This window comes from Leishmania braziliensis, chromosome 3 (assembly GCF_000002845.2).
Source record: "Leishmania braziliensis MHOM/BR/75/M2904 complete genome, chromosome 3".
Classification (NCBI taxonomy): Eukaryota; Euglenozoa; class Kinetoplastea; order Trypanosomatida; family Trypanosomatidae; genus Leishmania; species Leishmania braziliensis.
The window spans coordinates 114,027-135,436 of NC_009296.2; the positions used below are offsets into that span (position 1 = coordinate 114,027).

Consider the following 21,410-nt stretch of genomic DNA (forward strand, 5'->3'; position numbering starts at 1 on the left):
TTTCCCCCCTCCCCTCCCTCTCTTCCTCCCCTCCCCTCCCCCCCCCCCCCAAACCCTCACCTCACTGCCGTCCTCGTCGTCATGGCGCGCAGCCTGTGAAAAGTTCAGTTTGATTGGTAATCACCAAAAAAAAAAAAAAACGCCACCTCCTTTGCTTTCCCTCTTTGCCCTGCTGTCACCCTCTGTCTCTTGTCGGGTCGTTTACCCGTCTCTCATCACGACCGCCCTGCTCGACGGAGAGAGGGGGAGAGGGACGTCTACGCACAGCGCAGGTGTGTGTGTGTGTGTGTGGAGCGGCGCGACTCCACCTACAAGCACACACACACATGCCTCGCGCCGCGGATATCTCACACGCCACTCGTTAGTTGTACGCTACACCTCTTTTCGTTGCTGCTGTGGTTTTCTCTGGCCTACGTCTCCGTCTCCGTAGATCTCTCCCCTGTCCTTCTCTCATCTGTTCCCCTTGTGGGCATTTTTCTCTCAAGGCAAAGCCGCCCAATGAAGCCAAGCAGAGAGAGAACGAGAGAGACGCACACTGGCAGAGAAACAGCAAAAGACGCTCTCCATCTCGTCCTCGCTTGTTCGCGCTCACACACCACGCTGCGGCGGCTGCATCCCTCATTACCGTCGGTAGACGTGGCGTCCTTTCTCTGTCACTCACTCACTCTCTCTGTGTCACCGCTGTCGCCTTCTGCGGATGTGCCACAGCTCTCCGCCACACCTGCGTGCGCGCTGGTGTGGCGGGGGGAAGGAGGGGTGCTGGCGAGCTCTCAGAGAGGCGTGTGCACTCCTTTTCTGTCCCCTTGATGCTGTAGCCCTTCTCTGCCTGCCGCCAACCCATCTCCGCCTCTCTTGTCCTTCTACCTAACTCCTCTCATCTCCCGTCCCTCCCCACACCCCTCTCTCTGCAGAGTAGCGAGTAAAGTGAAGCGGTCCTCCCTTCATCCACAAGGAGCGCAACAGGCAACGGCAACAGTAAGCAAAACACAAGCGAACGGAGTCGAGGAAAGGAGGAGGAGGAACACACACACACGCACACACACCGTTTTCCCTCGCTACTATTGTGCTCGTGTGCCTGTCTCTTGCTCTGAGCTCAAGCGTTTGCCAGCTCACTCCGCCGAGCCCTCCCTTCGCTGCCGTTCTCGTCCTTCTCTTCTCTCTCCCCATCCCACCCCCTCCCTTTCAGCAGATTTGCTAAGCTCAAACTAAGCCTACAGGTGGCACAGTAGACGGCGTACACATCAAGAGATACACGAATAGCTTAAAATAAAAGCACCCGCACACACGCACTTCTGCGGCTGCTCTTCGGCGCTGCGGTTGTTGTTTCGTGGGTGATCGGGTTGTCTTTCATCGCGTGTGTGCTGCCCTGCTCTGTTCTGTGTTCTCTCCTCAGGCGTGGCTTCACCTCGGACGCAAAAGTCGTAGGAGACGCCCACCAGGAGGTATTCGTGTTTTGCCTATTAACGCGCGCACATATATATATATATATAAGCGCTGGCACAGTATCGCGTCTCTTTACACCTGTGGGCCCTTTTTTGTTGTTTGTTTTTTCTCTCTCTTCGTCTTCTTCTGAAGAAGAATGTCATCAAACGGCAAAAACTCGCACCGCCGCTACGCGGAAAGCGGCGTGCAGCAGCCGTCCACGTCTGCCAAGCCCACCAAGACGCCATCCAACACGGTTCTGGCGTTCGCACAGTGGGAGGAGGAGAACCACGTCGACGACGCCGCGCTTGTCGCCGCGATGGATGACGAGAACGCCGACCCGCTGCTGCACCCGGCCCACACCCGCGCGCTCTCCCACATCGAGCAGCGCGAGGAGAACCGCTTACGTGGTGATCCGTGGCGCTTCGCGGTGACGCCGATCTTCTGCCTGCTCTCCATCTCCAACGCCATGCAGTGGATCGCCTTTGCACCCATTGTAGATGAGGTGCGGACGTACTTCAACATGAACGCGACGCAAGTTAACTTCCTCGCCACCACCTACGTCATGGCCTATGTTGTCATTGTCTTCCTCAGCTGCAAGCTGTATGAGGTGACCGGCATTAAAATGGGCGTCCTCATCGCTGCTGCGGCGAATGTGCTCGGTGCACTACTGAAGATCATCGCCCTCTACGTGTGGCCCAATGCGGTCCTGCTGTATCTCGCGCAGGTCTCCAACAGCTTTACGGAGGTGCTCACGATCGCGACGCCGCCGCTCATCTCAAACCGCTGGTTTCCGGAGAATGAGCGCCTGGTGGCGAACACCGTCATGTCCTCGGCGCTCAACTTTGGCTGCGGCATCGGAGTCCTCATCCCGACCTTCTTTGTGGGTCCGACGAAGCAGTCGAAGAACCACTTTGGCAACTTCTTCTGGTTCCACTTCACCTACGCGGCGCTGGTGCTCGTGCTCGTCATCTTCTTGTTCCCCAAGAAGCCGCGCTACGCCGCCAGCCACGTGGCGGCGCGGCAGCAGAACTGCGAGGAGCGCCGCCTGCGTGCGCTGAATCACGTGTTGCACGACCCGCATAGCGACGAGGATGAAGAGCTCGATCATCAGACGCGTCCGCACCCCAAGGAGAAGCGCACCAGCAGCGAAAACGAGCCCCTTGCGGTCGGCGTCGCAGATTTCTGCGAGGAGGACAGCTGCGATCCGGCTGGCGTCAAGAAGTCCTCCGGGGCGGCGGCGACGACGGGAAATCAGTGTTCCAGCAGCCGCGGCGCCGCCGTGGCGCACGTCACGGATGAGATGCAGGACGCAGAGTCGGAGAACGAGGAGGAGGTGCCGGAGGTGCAGCCGGTGAACGTGTTCTCCGTGCTGATGGACTGCTTCCGTGAGTGCCGCAGCAACTGGTCCTTCATTCTCCTTGCTATCAGCTCTGCCGCGGAGCTGGGTCTCATCTGGGGTGTGGCGACGGTGCTGCCGCAGATGCTGGCCCCGTATGGCATCAGCGAGGCCATCTCCGGCTGGATCGGCTTCCTCAACCTCGTTCTGGGCACCGTTGTCTGCCCCTTCTTTATGCCACTCGTGGACCGCTACGGCCGCCGCTACAAGCTGCTCTTGTGCGCCCTGTCGGTGGTGGTAGTGGTGGTGATGGTGCTGCTCACGCTGCTGTTGCACTTTGGCCCCGCCGTGCACGAGGATGGCAAGTACTACGTCGTAGTCGTCTTTGTGCTCTGGGGCGGCATCGCAGGGATGTGTCAGAACTTCATGATGCCGCTCATGTTCGAGTACGTTGTGGAGCTAACCTTCCCAATGGCAGAGAGCACGTCGGCACCGGTGCTGACGTGGAGCGCGTGCCTGACGAACTTCCTGCTCACTCTCATCTTTGGTGAGGTGCTGACCGACACGCCAACGGAGAACAAGGCGTTGCGCACCTTCATCGGCGCCTCCGTTGTCTCCGTAATAGGGTGCGTGACTCTCCTTCTGACGAAGCCGCTCACAAAGCGCACAGACTACGAGAAGCACCAGGTAGAAGCCCTCGAGCAGCGCAAGAGACGCCTGCAGTCGGCGGCGGCAGCAGTGGCAGGCATAGACGAGGCTGGCCTCACGTGCAATCCCGGCGGCGCTGCGGTGGACATGTCCGCGTCGCAGTCTCAGCTACAGACCCGCAACTCCGCCCACAGCCACCAGGACCGTGATGCCACGAAGCGCAAGATGGACTGAGCAAGGAGGGCTTCTCCCAAAGAGAGCAAAATGAGCGCGAGGGCGGCAGAGGGAGACGCGTACAGTACACCCACACCTACGCACGCGCGCGTGTCTGACCTACCCCCTCCTCATTCTCTGACCCCGACACACAAGCCGCCCCCGCCACCTTCGCTGCCCTGCTGAGCTTCTTTGGGGGGGGTAACCAACTAGAGCGGCGCAGCTCTCTAGCGAGAGGTGGTGGAGGGAAAAAAAAAACGTGGCGGCAAGGCACGTGGGTACGGGGCGGGGAGAGGGCGATGCATCAACGCGTACGCACACACCAGAGGAGCTTTAGGTTGATCCTCTTATCCTCTCTACGACTGGTGCTTTTCAGTTTTCCACCCCCACCGCCCCCCTCCCGGACACCCGCCTCAGCTCCGTTGACACCCTCCGTTCTACCAACCCCTACTCGTTCACACATCCCCTTTCCTTTGCATGTCGCGACGGAGGAGAAGCGGGAAGGAGGCGTGATGAGCAGGGAGGGAGCGGTGAAACTGAGTGTGAGCCATGCAGACGTGAACTACGGGGGCCTCAGCCCGTCCATCGCCGCCCCCTCCACTCTGTTTCCCACGCACAGACACCTCTGCCTTGGCGATTGTTCATCCTCTCCTGCGTTCTGCTTACCTCTCCGATATTTCTATTCATGAGAGTCTCTCTCTCTCTCTTGCTCTCTCTTGCTCTTCTCCTCACCTCACCTCCCTTGGGTTGCTCCTTGGCTTGGCCTACTCGACTCCCCCTCCTCCTCTTCCCATTTTGTCTGCTGTGGGGGGGGGGCTTGTCTTCCCCCGTTCATGGAATCGTGGATGTACGCGCATCTAAAGCTGGGCAAGGGAGACGGCAACGACGCGCGCTATTTGCTACCCCCCCCCCCTCTTCCCCTCTGGTGGTGGGTGTTCTCGGGCAAAGCCATCCTCTTCTTCAGCTTTCCACGCGCGTGGGGCGTTGGCGCGCCCCTCGACTCACCGCACCAGCACCTGCTGGCGAGGCAGAGGTACAGACGAACGTGAGAAGCGAAGTAACAAAGAGAATGGTGAAGTGGTAGTGGGTGAGCGACGAGGAAGGGAGGGGGCTGGACTTGGGCTCCTCTGCGTATGGCTGTGCGTCTGTATGCGTGGATGTATATGCAGTGGCCAGTCACAGACTGCCGCCTCCGTCTCTCCTTCGCCCACGTGTGCTCAAGCGCTTTCACCCTTCACCGCACCTCCTCAGCACCCCCTTTTCGCTTTCAGTTGAACTTATACGTATTGGCCTAATGCCCTCCGTGTCATTTCTTTTTTTTTCCCGCTGTTGTTGTTGTTGAGGCAGTGGAAGACGACGCCGTCGTCGTCACCGCCCCCTCCTCCTCGCTCCCACCGCAGTTATACTCTGTATTCACTGTGGGCCTCTCGTGTCACCCCCACGCTCTCTCACGTCAGCATCGCTTTTTCCTTCTCTCTCTGTCTGTCTGTCTGTCTGTCTCCCTCTCGCCTACTATTCCTATGCGCTTTTCAGGTCTGACGCCTGTCTGTCGCTCGTTGGGTCTCTCTTCTGGAAGTGCCGCCAGTGATGTCCGTCTTCCTCGGCCTGTGCGACTTTGCACTGCTCCTCCCCAGACCCGCGGGACGGCTCACGAGAACGCTCATCGGTGCACACAAGGGGGCGGCGGAAGAGACACCCACGCTGGCGCGTGTCGCCGCTCTTTCCTTCCGTCTTCGTATGTTACATTTTGCCGCTCTGCAGGTCGTGACGTTGTGGGTGTGGGTGTGTGTGTGTGTCTGACCAGCGCATTTGTTTTCTGCGGGCTGATGCGCCCTGGGGGCCTACCGTGGGTGTGCCCCCCCCCATTGTGTGGGAGCCTGTTGGGCCTCTTTACGGGGTGCCGAGCCCGTTTCGCTGTCTTCCGCCTTCCCCTCCCCCCTTCGTGTGCTCGCTACCGTAGGTTTACTTGAATATCCTCCTTTCCCTTCTTTCAGAGTCTTTACGATCCTCCAGCCATCTCATACCCACCCACCCACACACACACACACACACACACACATCGCCTCGCCTTTCCACGCCTCCTCCCCCCCCCCCCCCCCACCACCACCACCCTACGTCGTCCTCTGCAGCTTTCCCTTCCTTGGGTGTTTTGTTTGGCTTGCGGGGTCTTTCCCTGTTTGCTCTCTCTTGACACCGCCGCCCATTCCCTCCTTTGCAATATTGCTCTCACCGCGCCTCAGCCCTCCATTACCCGTACCCACATGCCTTCCGCTTCTTCCACCACCAATCCGGGAGTCTTTCCGCGCCTCTTTTCCCTCGGTGGTCCTCCTTAGAGTTGCGTGTGTGTGTGTGGGGGGGGGGGGGGGGGGTTGCTCACCTTGGCGTCTCACGGAGCAAGCAAATGCTGAAGAAGGTGGACGGTGGCAGCGCGCGAGTCCACGCACAGAGGCACGCGCACTGGTCGAATACAAGCCTATAACTGATGAGTAAAGAGAGCAACGCGGGGGTGTCTCTCGTAGGAAATCCAAAACAGTAACGCTGCCGGCACACAGGCACAGAATACACACGCGCACACGTGATCGGCACCTGCTCTGCCGTCGGTCCATGGCGGAGACAGCTGAGGAAAAAAAAAAGCGGAAGAGTTGTGCTCTAGGCCCCGACAACCAGGTAGCTTACCTGCAACTCCTCATGGCCCCCCCCCTCTCCACTCTCCGCCGCTGCCTGGTGTGCAGCCTTTGGCCAAGCGGCCGACCATCGTCCCCTCCTCGACCTCCTCCTCATCCCATCCTCTCTTTTTGCTTGTTTCGCTTTGGTGCTCCGTGGGGCGGCCACCACCACCGCAGGCGCGCGACGATCGACCGACCGACTGACCGATCGATCTCCAGGAAAAGGAAAAGAGCGTCGCCCTGAGCCCAGCCCAGATACGGCCAGCCGCCACTTTAGCTCTGAGAAGAGGAGAACGACGGCGATGGAGCGCCAGCCTGTGGTGGCTCTCGCTCTGTCCCTCTTTCGCTTTCGGTGTGACCGCCCTCTAATAGATCGGCGAGCTCCTCGCGCGTAAACACACCCAGACAAGACACCCTACATACAGTCAGCCACACACACAGTCAGCCTTTCGCATAGACCGGCACACGCACAGACGCACGCACGTGCAGGAAAAGGTGGGGAGAGGACCCTTCTTCATTGAATAAATTGCTCCTCCTCTTCTCCCAACTACCACACAGGAGGGAGGTGGTGGCCCGCCTTGGGCCTTCCTCGTCGTTCGCCCACTCCTCTGGCACCGTCTGCCGTGAACGACACGCCTTGAGGCGCAGGCAGACACGCCGACGGACTCGCCGCCGCGCTCTCTCCTCTTCTTCCATTTTTACTTGGTGGCTCGCCCTCTCCTGCCTCCCCCCTGCCCGCGCCTCGCAGTCCGCGCGCCGACAAGCACACAGAGACCGACACGCAGGAGGTCGTGATGCCGAAGCTGGACGCGATCTCGAAGGGGCCGTGGCGCCACATTAGCCAGCAGCAGCGTCAGGCACGGCAGGTGCAACGCGCCGAGCCAACCATTGGCGAAGTCCCGGCGCAGTCGTCGCCGATGACAACACAAGCCGTGACAGGAGTGCGGGTGGTTGAGGATGCGCACGATGACGAAAACAATGTGGAGCGGACGCAGGAGCACTCCCATATTGTGAACACTCAGAGCGAAACCCCACAACAGCCGCATTCGTGTTTAGAGGAATCCCATGTGCACTCCGCTGCGCGCCTGATCCACCGCCGCGGCAGGTCAGTGCTGCCACAGCCGCGGGAGACGCTCACAAATTGGAAGGTGGCTGTGGATGGTGGTGTTGCAGGAAATGATGACAACCGAGCGCGACAGGGGCCAATGCAGTCCCCCTCAGAACCGACCGCACGCGCGCTGGAGGAGTTGTTTAACGAGGAGCAAAGCGCAGAGGAGCAGCAAGTACAGCAGGGTGTGGCGGTGCAGCGTGTTGCGCAGCTCTTGTCGCCGTCGTCGCCGCACCAGCGTACCAACAGAGCCGAAGAGGAGGATCTCTTCTCGAATATTTCGACTCGCGCGTACAGCAGCACCGTAGCCTTTGACCAGGCCGGCATCGCGACAGTGAACGCGTCTCGCCGCACCGCGCTGCGTCAGTGTGCGTCCGACGTGCCGCCACCGGCGCCTCATGTAACTAGCACGGCGGTGCGAGCTGTGCCTCACGCATCCCCGGGGCCGCTGTGGGTGTGGCTACCAAGACGCGTGGAGGCGCTGTGCGCACTGACTTCTCTGGGCAGTCCGCAATTGATGCGCAGCGTGGCTGACGGCGACCGCAGCCAAGACCGCATTCGCACAACTCCTCCACACCGGCGGTCATCGACTCTGTTCTTCGCACGTGGTGGTCGCGGCACATACAGTGCGCTGCGCGACTACATCGGCGACGGTGATTACGGTTTGCAGGTCGCTCTGTGGCGTCGCACGCCTTGTAGCACGCCACCACGCACAGGGCTGACAGCGGGCGGGGCTAACGGCGCACCCACGTCGTTGCTATCATCTCCGCGCTGGAGCGTGACGGCCTATGAGCCCCTGAGTCTGTCGCTTCCAGCGACGGCGCTGTGTGGCAACGATGCTAGTCAAGGATGGGTGCCTCAGCAGGCACCCGTCAGCTTCACCAACTTCTCTCATCCCAGCAACAGCGTGGACAGTAACGTTCAGCGCCGCCACAGCGCTCGCGAGGACGAGAGCGTGGCGGTCAATGCTCAAGACGATGAAGAGGCTGCTGCGGTGAGTAAGTGCCATGATCACCCTTCACTTACGGTGATGGCGTCAGCGCACAGCCCAGCACCCCCAGTCTCGGTGGCGACGCGGGTGTACTGGGGTACTGCTCCACCGTTGAGAGGGACAGCGCCAAGCATGCTGCACCACGGTGGCACGACGGCCATCGATGCCTATGATGCAGGTAGCGACGGCGCTGCCTTCGCAGGCAGCAGGAGCGCTGGTCAGATCATTCGCAACAGCGCGCTCGACCAACGAGCTCGCTATTCCTCTGTGAGCCCCGCCGATGAGTCCTCCTCCATCATGGCCACAGCGCTACCAAGCCAGCACCAGCGAGGCGGTCCAAGGGGCTATGGCAGCAGTGGCGCACGCCCTTTACGCGACTCCGCCACAGCTGGCTTTGACCGCGATGAGCTGTTCTGCGAGCCGCCATCTTCGCCGCTGTCGGCAACGTGCCGGCAACTACCTGCTGTCTCCGGCAGCGTTGCCTGTGTGCCGATACCCTCCATGGAGCTGCGGATCACCCTTCCCTGGCTGCTGCACACCTCCACGCTCCCACCCGTGGCGGCTGAAGCGCTGGTATGCTGTCTGGAGGCACATATCCGCGCACATCTACCACGAGCGACAGCAGCGCAGGGGAAGCGGAATGGCATGTGCGGCCCTCGACCCAGCGGAGCATGCGCACCGGGGCCTGCGCTAGCACGTGCGCAGCCCACGCCCGCACCGCGAGAGGCTCCGCCGCTGCCATCTCCACCACCGTTCTGGGTGGCGGCCTTTTCTTACACGGAGGGGCTGCAGATGTACGCGACAAACCAGGCTTCGTCCCTCATCCACGCCGCGGAGGACACCACGGGGCGCGATGCCGCTCGCGATTCCTGCGCTGACCCGCGTCACGACCACTGTGGCCTCGCTTCCGCAGCGCAGCTGAACCTCATCGCTTGGCCCGCGTGGGTGCCCGAGGCGCAGACGAGCGTACGGCTGCTCGCCGCGCTCACGTCGGGCGCCTTTACGCTGATTGAGACCATCGCGCGAGCACTCGACCAGGCGACCGCTGCTGCTGCTGCGCCAGTAGACACGGACACAGCGGTGGAAAGAGGCACTAAAGCTCGCAGTGGCGGAAAGGAAAGGCACAATGCAGGAGCTGACCCACACACCGTGCGCGGCGGTGCGCCACGCTCCACCGCCACGCACCCTCACGGTGCCGTCACCGCGCTGCACGAGTTTCATGTCTTCTTTGAGGCTGTCTTTGGCGATGCGGCCAACAAGCGCCTTTGCCGACATGTTCGCGATCGCCTTCCGATGCACGTGCGGGACTTGAGCGAGCTGTTGAGCCGGCCGTGGTGTGGCGTCGCGAGGGACACTGTGGACGGTAATGCGGCGACCACCACAGTTACCGTCGCCACGGCCGGCGTTTGGCGAGCTCGCTGCCCCTCCATACTGGACCTTGTTCACCACCTCGCTCGTGCATGGATGGAGGAGTGCTTTGCTGGGTTGGCGGACCGACTGCACGAGTTCCTCATCACCCACAACCCTGGCGTGGTGCTCGATCTCATCTGTGCGCATGCCAACGACAGCGACGGTGCCGTGCCTCATGAGGACTTGTGTGAGTGCGCAAGACTGCTGAAGGGCGTCTGTGACAAGGTGCGTCCTGAGAACGGCAGCGCTCAGCAGCGCGGCTGCGCTTCGGCGCACCATGAACCACACCAACGCGAACACCCCGGCTGCTCTGCTCCGCTGCACGCAGTGCCTCAAGCCGCGCAGGTACTCCCGCCACATGCGTGGATCTACCGAGGCATCGCTGAGTTCACCCAAGGTCCTCTGCAGCGGTGGGAACGGTGGTGGTGGTCACCGTCGTCGACCCCTGCCACGCACACCCTGACCGCCCACATTACCGTCAGTGCTGCGGCCATGCAATGGTCAACCCACGTCAACTACGCCACCGTGCACTCCCTCCAGTGGGTGCTACGCCACCCTCTCGTCGCATGTACAACGGCAGAGAGCGTTCGACAGTGCTCTTTGACATCGACTGCTGTCACCGACATGCTGGCGTTGCTGGAGCTCCTAACCTTGCTGCCACCGCTCCTCGACACGACGGCGCTCCTGATGGGCGAGGCAGAGGCGGTGCTAGGGGGCGCCTGCGCTGGCGTTATGGGAAACGCTGGCGATGGCCGTGATGGCAGCGGCGGCGGCGGCGGCATGGCCATCACGACGAGTAGCGTGCACAGCCACAACGCTGTCATCGCCAGCACCCCCGCAGCGCCTTCGCACGCTGCAACGCAAGGGTTTCACGCGTATTACCGCGTCTTCCTCGGTCTTGTGTGCTACGGTGCGATGCAGCTGAATGATGCTGAGGCCATGGCACTGTTGTCGCGTCCGCAGCCTCCGCCAGCTGGCGTGGTGGCCTCAACGACAGCACCCCACCACCATGGTGCTGCGTCGCCCTTGTCAGTGACATGTTCTGCGCAGGCCACGGTGGATGGTCTGTGGACAAAGTACATACTGCCGCTCGTGGTAGGCTACATCAGCGGCAGCGGTGCCGGGGATGCGTCTGCCGATCGCATGGATGCGTTGACAGCCGCAGACCAGAGCATCGTGTACACGCTCATGCTGCTGCGACTGCTGCGGCTTGAAGGGCACAGCGTGCGTCACGGCAGCCGCGGAGGTGCTGCACGTGCCGTCTTACCAACCAAAGGGCGGCAAGGCGCGCCCAACTCCGCCGCGTCGTCGCCGTCGTCGTCGCGTCACCCACGAAAACGCCCACGCCCCGCCGCTGTGGGGGTCTCTGGACCGCTGCCGTGGTGCAACGCACGAAGCGCGCACCCAGGCAGCGACGACACCCGGCCGAGGTGGTGGTCGCCATCACCGACAACCGCGGATGTGCACCCCGTCACCGCCCGCTCCCCACCGCCGGGGAGCGTGTCGAGCTCCGCCGTCACCGCGGATACGGCGACAACCGCAACAACAACGGCCACGACGCACTGCTGCGTCAACAGCGATCTCGCCAGAATCAACGAACTCGAGCGAGTGGGCACGGCTGTGGCCGAAGCACGATACTCATCAGCTCCAGAATTTGGCGACGCTCCTCAGCTCCGTCCTAGACACGCGAAGAGCGTTGCACACGATGCCGCCAGCGGCCTGGTGGACGTCCTCGTGGCCGTGTCCCAAGAGGAACTGCTGGCGCCTCTGCAGCGTCGCATCCCGCCCCTGGCGCTTCTCGCGCACGAGAGCGCCGCTGGAGGAGCCACAGCAGCCACACAGCAGTGCCCTCCCTCTCCTGCTCCTCCACCCGAGTGGCAAGGAGCGTGCCGGCAGCTGATTCGTCGTTGGCTGCTGCCGCCGCCGCCGCGGGCACGCGCGCAAAGCGCCGTTCATGAACGCAGCAGTGACAGCCACCAAACGCTGATGAATGGTGACTGCCACAGCCGCCGTTGTCGAGAGTGGACCCCCGAAGAAGGGACGATGTTGCATGAGGAGGAAGCCAACCACTGTGCCTCCGTCAAGGCAAGTTACTTTTCAGGTGGGCTGCCGCGGCGGCCGCAGTGGCTCGATGTCGGCGAGGTGAGCACTGGCAACACGCTGCACCGTCGCGATATCCGCCGCGTTTGCGGCCTTCTAGCAGGGCTGGCGCTACGCGTCGCGGACGTTCGTCAGGAGGAGCGGATTGCGCGCGCCGAAACCCTCCACAGCGACGACGTTAGATGCTGCTATGACTATCTCTACGGCGTGCTACCGCCCGGACTACGCGCCAGAGACGCTGGCCTCATCACCTTTGCCTCCACATCCAGCTCTGACGACGGCGAGGATGTCAACACAGAGGGGTCAGGGGAGGACGCAGGGACTGATGACGACCTCTACGATGCAAACATGCTGCACTGCTCCGCGTCCACAATCAGCAGCAGCAGCAGCAGTCGGAACACTATCGGCACCTCGTCGCCGCCATCATCATCCCCGGCAGCATCTCCGTGACTCAGTACCAGGAGAGAGAGGAGAGAAGCAGCCGACCACACCGCTGCACCTCTTGTTGTTTACGTCGCTGTTCTCCTTCCTTTTCTCGCCTTCGCCCTCTCCCGCCCTAATCGAATCCCCTTTTTACGTCGCCACGTCAGAACACACACGCGCGCGCGTGCGCTGACGGGCTCCGCGACCGCTTGTGTGGTACACAACATAAAAGGGCGCGTTTCAGTGCAATTCTGCGCTGCCTTTCCTCGCTTCTGCTTCTCCTGTTGTCCGCTCCACCCCCTCTCCCCTCCCCCCTCCCCTCCCCCTCTGCTGCGCCATCTCGTCTGGCAACAGGCGTGGGCGTCGACGCAGGAGCTGCGCGGGTGCATTTTCTCTTCTCCTGCACATCAGATCTACACAGAACCGAACGTTAAGCACAGAAACCCGAACAACGAGCAGCAGAGGCACCGGAGTTCGTGCGTGTAAAAGCTCGCTGGTGAATTGGGTGTAAGGGTGGAGGAAGAGCTGAGGAGGAGGGTGAATGGGCCTCCTCTCTCGCCAAAAAAAAAAACACCACCGCCACGCAGTCGGCGGAGAAGTGTCCACTCAGATTCGTCTCCCCTGATGGATGCTGCGACCAGCCCCCCCCCCCCCACCCCCTCGCCCCCTGTCCTATTCCAGCACGTGCAGGAGGTGGCGCCGCACATCATCGTCGTGTACGTTGGCGCGTGTATGTGTAGGGCATACATGTGTGTCCGCACACCCTACGTGATGCCACCCCCACCCCTCGCCCTCCCCCGCGGTGCACCGCGCGTTCCCTCTTTTCCTTTCCGCGCATCGCTTAATGGGTGCGTGTCCTCTTGTTTCCCTCTCTCTCTCCTTCCCTCCCTCCCTGGGCTATCCTACACACCCCATCACGCCACACAACGATCATTTTCACCTGCGACCCGCAACGACGCGGTCATTTTATGCTCATGTATTCATCCGCACACTCGTGCCCCACTCCCCACCTCATTCCTTCACCCACGTGCCACGGCCCCCCCCCTCCCTCCTTCATAACTGTTGCAGTCTGAGGTTGGTTTGTCTCTGTCACCTCCCCCTCTCTCTCTCTTTAATCCCCCACCCCTGCACATACCCTTCAGCATCATCATGACCACTGAGACCCTCGCGTGCACGTATGCCGCGCTCATGCTGAGCGATGCCGGCCTGCCCACCTCGGCCGAGAACATCGCCGCGGCAGTGAAGGCTGCCGGCGTGAGTGTACGCCCCACCATGCCCATCATCTTTGCCCGCTTCCTGGAGAAGAAGTCTGTGGAGGCGCTGATGGCAGCGGCTGCCACGCAAGCCCCGACGGCCACGTCTGCCGCGGCGGCGCCAGCTGCCGGGGAAGCGAGCGGCAAGGCGGAGGAGAAGAAGGAGGAGCCCGAGGAGGAGGGCGATGACGACATGGGCTTCGGTCTGTTCGACTAAAGCGTCCCGCACAGAGGCTCACACACGCAGGCGCATCGTTGTCTGGTGTATGAAACAATGAGAGAGGGCCAAGGGGGTGATGCCGTTGAGGTACTGACTGGGCTCTGCCTCCCTTTTCGAATGTATCCAGTAGAGAGATAGGCCTGTTTGTCCCCCTCTCCTCTTACCTGGCTAGCGACGGTCATGGGATCAAAGCGTAGTCGCGTGCGCCGACATGCACCCCTCTCCCCTTCTCCCTCTCCCTCTCTCTCTTGCAGACGGATAGGCGTTATGCACTCCGTGATGGTAGTGAGGACCCCCTGCACTGCACTGCACTGCACAGCGCGCACAGTCGTACATATGCGCGCACGCGTGTGTGTGTGTGTGTGTGTGTGTGCCCCTCGGCGAGTGTTCTTTATGAGTTTTTTTTGCTTCTTTGCTCAGCATCGATTTCGACTCCCTCCAAAAAAAAAAAACACACACACGAGAGAGAGAGGAAAATAGAAGAGGCCAGCGACGCTGTCGTGTGTGTGTGTGTGTGTCTCCAGCAGAGGGGATAGCGTACGTGAGTCTCGTCACAGCGGAGTGGCACGCACATGCATGCACCAGAGTGGAGCAGCACTAGGTTGGAAGAGGGCAGCAGCAGCAGCAGCAGCAGCACCATCCTACCTCTCTCGGTGTGTCTGCGTGTGCACAGGTGTATCCGTGATGAAACGTGCACCCTTCTCGATTGTCTCAGCCTTCCTCATCCCTCAACTCTGATCCCCCGCTCTCTCCCCCCCCCCCTGTCACTCCCTCTCTACCGGTGCTGTCTGTGGAACGCATACCATTACAGGAGCACCTTACCCCCACCCCTGCACATACCCTTCAGCATCATCATGACCACTGAGACCCTCGCGTGCACGTATGCCGCGCTCATGCTGAGCGATGCCGGCCTGCCCACCTCGGCCGAGAACATCGCCGCGGCAGTGAAGGCTGCCGGCGTGAGTGTACGCCCCACCATGCCCATCATCTTTGCCCGCTTCCTGGAGAAGAAGTCTGTGGAGGCGCTGATGGCAGCGGCTGCCACGCAAGCCCCGACGGCCACGTCTGCCGCGGCGGCGCCAGCTGCCGGGGAAGCGAGCGGCAAGGCGGAGGAGAAGAAGAAGGAGGAGCCCGAGGAGGAGGGCGATGACGACATGGGCTTCGGTCTGTTCGACTAAAGCGTCCCGCACAGAGGCTCACACACGCAGGCGCATCGTTGTCTGCCTTCTCGCGCGCAGCGACACTCGGAGTGCGTGTGTGTGTGTGTGTGTGTACGGATGCGAGTGGGTGCCTGACGCGCTTTGGCCAGCAAACAAGCGTTGGGGCTGCCTTGGCGGCCCCGCATCTGCGCGTGGTGTTTCTCATTTTTGCTTGTTTGTTTCGACTTTGATTTCGCGTGATTTGCTCTTTCCTCTGCGGACCCCCGAAGGTAAAGCGCCAAAAAAAAAAAAAGCGACGCGGTCAGGTGGTGGGGCGGCTGCCCAGCAGCGCCCTATCCGCTTCTGGAGGACGGAGTGAGGGAAAGGGTGCTGGGGCGAGGTAGGGCCCGCCAGACAAACCGAGAGATGCTCAAGGCTGTTCTAAACTCGACGGATACCTCCCTCTCCCCAGCACCGTTGCGAGCTCACATGTATGTATCGCGCATGCATTGTGCGTTCTGCGGAACGGAGCAGAGAGTGGTGGTAGTGTGATGAGCAGGAGAGCCGTGGTACACGTGATGAAGAACTGAGCGCAAGAGAGAGGCTGGCAAAGGAGCTGGAGTGTGTCGCCAACATCTGAGTCTGTTGACACTCTGCCGTCTTCTCTTCTGTGCTCTTCCCCCTGCCTCCCCAACCTGACCCACTGCTGAGACACACTGTTGGAGCTGCAGTGGTGAAGTTGAACGCTCAATCACGTACACATCTATGCGGGTGTACGTGTCTCCGAGTCTTTTGACTTTGCCTGCTCTACTCTCCCCCTCTCTCAGGTCTCACCCATCCTCACCAGCACCATCATTCCTCACCCACCTCCTTTCACGAGAAGGACTAGCGCGCGCACACAAGAGCAGCAGTGACAGCGAAGCGTACTGACCTGAATGCTCAGTTATTTTCCTCCTCTTCACTGAGGCGCTCTCTCTCTCTCTGGTTTGCTTGTTTACCCTGTCGCCGTACCTTCCCGAATCATCCGTGTCTCACACGCAGACGACGCTTGCTCTGCGTCGTTGCTGAGCCTGGGTCACTCTCAGCACCGGCGCATCCCCCCCTCCCCTCCCGTGGCGAATGAGGAAGTTGTCGGCGCGGCGAACCGAAAAAGTAACCACAACACAACCGAGCCTCCTCTGCAGCACAGCACCCCCACACGCCTCCCCCGCCCGCCACACATCTGTGCGCATCTCCATTCGCTCTCGCAGCGCTGGCAAAGGGGAGGGAGGGGGGGAAGGGGAAACAGAGAAAGACAGGAGCCTTCACCGGCGCGGTGCGAGAACGTGAGCAATGGAGCGCCCGTCCACAGCATCCCCGCCCCCCGCGGCCAGCGCGCTGACCGACACACGACTTCTGCAGCTCTCTCTCCGGAATGCTGTCGCGTCGGCAGCAGCCGGCAAGGCGACCATCGCCGCGAATAACTACGCCCTCGCCATCAAAGTCATCCATCGCAAGTGTTTCCTGCTGGAGGAGCTCGCGCTGTTGGCACTCGCCATGGGCTACGAAGCTCGCAAGGCGGCAAATACAGCGGCGCCGCGCGTCGACGACGACGACGACAACGGCAGAAACAACAGAGGCGGCGACAGCACCGCAACCACCGCTCAGCAGGACTACCCTCTCACAGCTGACCTCTCCGCTGGGGAAGCACAGCAGCAGCAGCAGCTGGTGGATCCGCTGGCAAACGTTGGGATGCTTCTGCCGCCTGGCTTGGACGAAGATGACTACGACGCGGAGCGGTCGTACTTTGAACAGAAATTGCAGCGTGAACAACATCAGCAGCGGGCAGCGACGATGCCCGCGTCGCGGAACAGCGCCAGCAGCGCATCTCCTGTGTCGTCGATCAGCCCTCCTGCAGACGACTCGACGCCAGGCTACGACACGGCAACCGCACGGTGGCTCGCCTGCCTGCTCGCCAAGGTGCACCCGGATGCACTGCCGATCGCAACACTGGAGAAGATCTGCAAAGTTCCACTAACGAGCTCACTCAAAACGGCCGCATCATCGCCGACCTTCTCTGGCGAAAGAATTGACACGTTGACTGGCCGCCCCAACAACAGCGGCGACGCCACGTCATCGTCGGTGACAGCTGCCCCCTTCTCCGCGCCACTCTCACTTCTGCTCTCGACTCTTCTCTGGAACGTCGCGTGTGCGCTATGGAACGAGGGCTTCATCGAGGACGCGCACCACTGGCTCTCTGCCATAGACGTGCGACGGCTGTGGAGTCTCTACAGCGAATTGGGCCGCAGTGGTCACCATACGCGGGCCGCGGCGCCATCGCCGTCACCACCCTTTGCCTTCAGCGAGCCCCTCGAGGAGGACGTGAACAGCGACGACCGTGCGTGTGCGCTAAGCTGGCCGGCGGTGTTGGCAGAGAGCTGTGCGGCAGACGAGCCGCCATCCTCGCGCCCGCCATCGCTGCCATCGGCAGCCAGGGAAAGCCAATCCGGAGGCACCGGCACGACTGTCGACTCACGGGGCGAGCAGCAGGATTGTGTCACCTTTAGCCCAGCTGCACCACAATCGCAATCGGGGATCCTACTCTCCGCCCTTGCTCAGGCCAGCGGGCCGCTGCCCATGACCAGCTTGGCTGCGTGCTTCGACAGTCCTGCGCAGCTCGAGAGCGGCAACGAGGACGATGATGCGGCGGCCAGCAATGATGCGGCTGCAGCTGCCACGCAGTCGAGCACGGAGAAGAGCGATGTGGGAGACGCTGCAGCAGCAGCCGCGAATCCAGAGACCCGTACGACTGTTCTCGCCAGCTTTGTCCGCCGCCTCGCGCGTCGCGCCAGCGCGTTGCGCGACCTCTGTGGGCTCATGATTGCCTGCGAGACGGCCGAAGACGTTTTCTACGTCCTGTACGCACTGAGCGGTGCTCTTGCGACACAGCAGTGTAAGCACGACCAGCAGCGGGGGCAACAGCTAGCCGCGGAAGTGACAACAGAAGCGGAGGCGGCGGCCGGTGAGGAGGATGAGAACAGTTCACCATCCAGGACCCTTGCAGCAGCGACCCGAGGCGCAGCGACAACAACAAGCTCCACCGCCACTACTACTGCCCCTACTAGTACCGGTGGATTGTCCGAACTTCTCATCATTGCAAACCTGCTCATCGAACTCTTCCTCACAAAGCGAGCGCAGCAGCTCTTGTTGGAGGAGGATGTATTGCACCCCATTGCTTCTGGCGTCGCCACTGTGCCGTCGTCGCTCCCGACGGGCGGACGTGGCGGTGGTGCGTACGATGCGGCCCACTCCCTTCCACATCAGCAGCAGCAGCAGCGGCACACCGACCGCGCCATCCGCCACGCATGCGATGAAATTGTATGCACCTTTACTAACGGCCGCTGCCACACCCTCTACGCACTTGAAGCGTACGGCATCCCTCCCCCATGCGACGGCGGCAGCAACGCCGCCGAGACACATCTGTTGGCACCTGAGCTGCCCTACGCTCTCGTGAGCAACGTGCTGAGCATCACGCTCAACTACTCCACCCTGTATCGCTTTAGCAAGGTGTATCATGGCGTGATGGGACATCGCAGCTACGCCGCTGCAGAGCGCCATCATGCGGGTGGGATGGGCGGCTCAGCACCATCCTCTTCGGCAGCAGCGGCAGCGGCCGCCGCGTCCGTCTTGAGTCATCCGAACCGCACGCGACGCGCCACAGAGGAGGAGAAGGAGCGCCGACGCGCATGGACAATGCCGCCGGCTGCCACATCGGCAGCGCCGCTGAGGGCAGCACCGCCGCATCCACACGCTTCAGCGCCATCGACCCCTGCGAACGTCGGAACCCTCTCACAAAGCCTCACTGGTGAGCTCTTTGGCTTCGTGAAGAAGCGGGTGGCAAGCTGGGGCAACCTCATTCACGCCAGCGTAGCCCCAGAGTCGCGCAGTAGTGATCACTACCAAGACGTACGGCCATCCTTCAGCGTGACCGATGCGGCTGGCGGGGACGGCAGCAACAAAGAGAGAGTGGCACTGAGGGTGGCGACGCCGTGGTCCGCTGGATCATCAGCGACGCTCACAAGCAACAGCACCAGCTTGGCAGACGCCAGTAGCACCAGCAACGCCTACCTCAGCAAAGTCGGCGGGGACGCACAACGCGGCGCGTCCGCGACAACGTCAGTGTCTCTCTCCCGTCAGCGCCGCCCTGGTCGAGGTCGGGTGTATGAGCTCAAGACGAGAGGTGTGGAAGCGTCGGAGCTGATGTTGCCCTCCTCATCGTCCACTGCGGTGTCGCTCTTGGCTGAAGAAAACGAACTGATAGGACTTGCCAGCATCATCAGCGAGCCTGCCGCCACGGTAGGGCCAGAGCTCAGCGCCAGAGACAGCAGCACCCTCTGCCTCTCCTCCGCAGTGCCCCCGAGCCAAGAGCAACAGCAACAACGACTACCGACATCAGCTGCGCCAGCGACGGCGCTGCACACGCCAGCTGCCCAACTCCAGAGTCGATGCCGCAGCGAGGCTGTCAGTCTGCGTCTGCTCGCACTGCTCTATCGGTACCCGCAGCTGCATGCGCTGGAGCCTGTCAAGGCGAGTCACGTGACCCTGGTAGCGAAGGAGCTGAACAAGGCACTGCACCTTGTACAGGCAGCGATGCGAGGCCGTTTCGGCGATGAGTGGTGGCTGCAGTGGCGCACACGACGCGAGGGCGAGACGCAGCGCTACTACTCAAACGCGCTGGCAGATGCGCAGCGAGGCGGCTACACCCTTAGCTCGCCGACCACGGCACTGCCCTCGCCCCTGTCAAGGGCAACAGGAGCGGTGGGCGCTGCGGCGGTACCAGAGGAAGCGAAGCCATTGAGGGCAGCGCGTGGCGTGTCCGCGGTGCAGTCGGACCCATTTCTACTTTTTGCAGAGGTTCGGTCTCGGCACGCATTCCCCACGCAGGAGCGGGGTGAGACGAACGCAATAGTGGCGGATGCGGTGGGGTTCGATGGGGTACCCCCGCCGTCTGTGCTCCCGCTGTCATCATCCTCGCTGACCAGCACCGTACTCTCCGCCCTGCAGCTCACACGCCCCTTGTCGATGTCTGCGGACGAGGCGCTGCGGCAATCTCTTCAGGCGCCAGGGGAGCACTTCACCCCCGCCACTTTGCCAGGGGCGTCCACGGAAGCGATGCACGGAAGCGCGCACGGCTCTGAGATGCTGCTCGATGTGAAGTGGGATATCCCGCCAGCCTACACACCCGAAGTCTCACTCGACTTCTCGGCCTTCACGACGACGTCGGTGGAGACGCAGGAAAGCACGCGGCAGCTTGTGGAGCTCCTGCAGCAGCGGGAAGAGGCGTGTGACGACGAGGACGACAACAATGACGATGATGGCCGCGTAGGTAGCGCTGCAGGTGGGCCTGGCGTGTCGGTACTGTCGCGTGCGTGTCGCCGGCTGCTGCACAACGAGCTTCCATTGCTACAGCAGTACAGCCCGTGGCGCGTTATTTACAGCACACGGCTGCACGGCATCAGCCTGGGCACCCTCTTCGCCAACTGCCGCCGTGAGGCGGAGCGCCACGGCCTCTCTGGCTACGTCGCGAATCCCGCCGTGCCCACGCTGTTGGACTCGAAGCCGATGCTGCTGGTGCTGGAGTTACCGTCGTCGACAACGCTACAGTTTGCCGAGGACGACGCCGGCGTGCGAGAGGCGTGGGCCCACTCCAACGCACCCACCAGCACGCCACCGTCCCCTCCCATAACGCAGCCGGCGCCACCGCAGCCAACAACCAACGCCAGCCCCCGCGGCCACCGGCCCAACAGGCTCTTTATTGGCGCGTTTCTCTCCGACTCGTTACGGACTGAGTCGCGGCGGTACTACGGCAATCAAGACTGTTTTGTCTTTCAGCTGCTCGTGCCTGGCACGGTCGGGGTGAAAGAGGCTGCGCCCGGCGCTGCGCATACAGAGACAGGGCCGCAGCTCCGTGTCCACCGTGCCAGTCACCGCAACAAGCAGTTTATCAACTGCCGCACCACATCCATCGTGATCGGCGGCGGCGAGGGTGGAAGCAGCATTTACCTTGACGACACCCTCTGCCACGGCGCAACAAGCTCGTGCGCCACCTTCTCGTCGCCGCCTCTGAGCACCTGGCTGTCCCCGCCGTGCGCGGAGTCCGGGGTGTGCACCGATGGCCAGGGCGACCGCTACGGAGAGCACAGAAGTTTGTGCATTATGAATGTGGAAGTCATTGTGATGGACGCGTAGGGACACCCTGCGCGTGCGCGCGCAAGGCTTGCTTGTCTCTCCGCGGTTGCACGGTAGTACGTATGAGGTCTGCATCTGCATGCCCGCGATGGGAAGGGCCAATCAACTTTCACCGATGCATCGACTGAGATCAGCGCCGGTATCAATTCGATTGGTGAGTCCGTTCCCTCTCGGTTTTTTTTTTTTTTGATATGTCTTGTTGCCTGTGCATTCTCATCATCCCACTCCCCTTTTGGGTGGGGAGGAGGAC

The 21,410-nt window shown here is 61.8% G+C and overlaps 5 protein-coding genes across 5 annotated transcripts; all 5 read left to right on the plus strand.

Moving 5' to 3' along the window:
• Positions 1-1,579: 1,579 nt before the first annotated feature.
• Positions 1,580-3,643, plus strand: LBRM_03_0370 (putative MFS transporter; the record flags this gene model as incomplete). The annotated part of the gene is made up of 1 exon (XM_001561577.1): positions 1,580-3,643. The coding sequence occupies one exon, from the start codon at positions 1,580-1,582 to the stop codon at positions 3,641-3,643; it is 2,064 nt and encodes a 687-aa protein (XP_001561627.1).
• Positions 3,644-7,082: 3,439 nt separating this feature from the next.
• LBRM_03_0380 (conserved hypothetical protein) lies at positions 7,083-12,347 on the plus strand (the record flags this gene model as incomplete). Its single annotated transcript, XM_001561578.2, has 1 exon — positions 7,083-12,347. The coding sequence occupies one exon, from the start codon at positions 7,083-7,085 to the stop codon at positions 12,345-12,347; it is 5,265 nt and encodes a 1,754-aa protein (XP_001561628.2).
• Positions 12,348-13,469: 1,122 nt separating this feature from the next.
• On the plus strand, positions 13,470-13,790 carry LBRM_03_0390 (putative 60S acidic ribosomal protein P2; the record flags this gene model as incomplete). Its single annotated transcript, XM_001561579.2, has 1 exon — positions 13,470-13,790. One exon carries the CDS (start codon positions 13,470-13,472, stop codon positions 13,788-13,790), a length of 321 nt encoding a protein of 106 aa, XP_001561629.2.
• An 857-nt stretch (positions 13,791-14,647) lies between these two features.
• Positions 14,648-14,971, plus strand: LBRM_03_0400 (putative 60S acidic ribosomal protein P2; the record flags this gene model as incomplete). Its single annotated transcript, XM_001561580.1, has 1 exon — positions 14,648-14,971. One exon carries the CDS (start codon positions 14,648-14,650, stop codon positions 14,969-14,971), a length of 324 nt encoding a protein of 107 aa, XP_001561630.1.
• A 1,293-nt stretch (positions 14,972-16,264) lies between these two features.
• On the plus strand, positions 16,265-21,160 carry LBRM_03_0410 (conserved TLD domain protein; the record flags this gene model as incomplete). Its single annotated transcript, XM_001561581.1, has 1 exon — positions 16,265-21,160. One exon carries the CDS (start codon positions 16,265-16,267, stop codon positions 21,158-21,160), a length of 4,896 nt encoding a protein of 1,631 aa, XP_001561631.1.
• Positions 21,161-21,410: the final 250 nt, after the last annotated feature.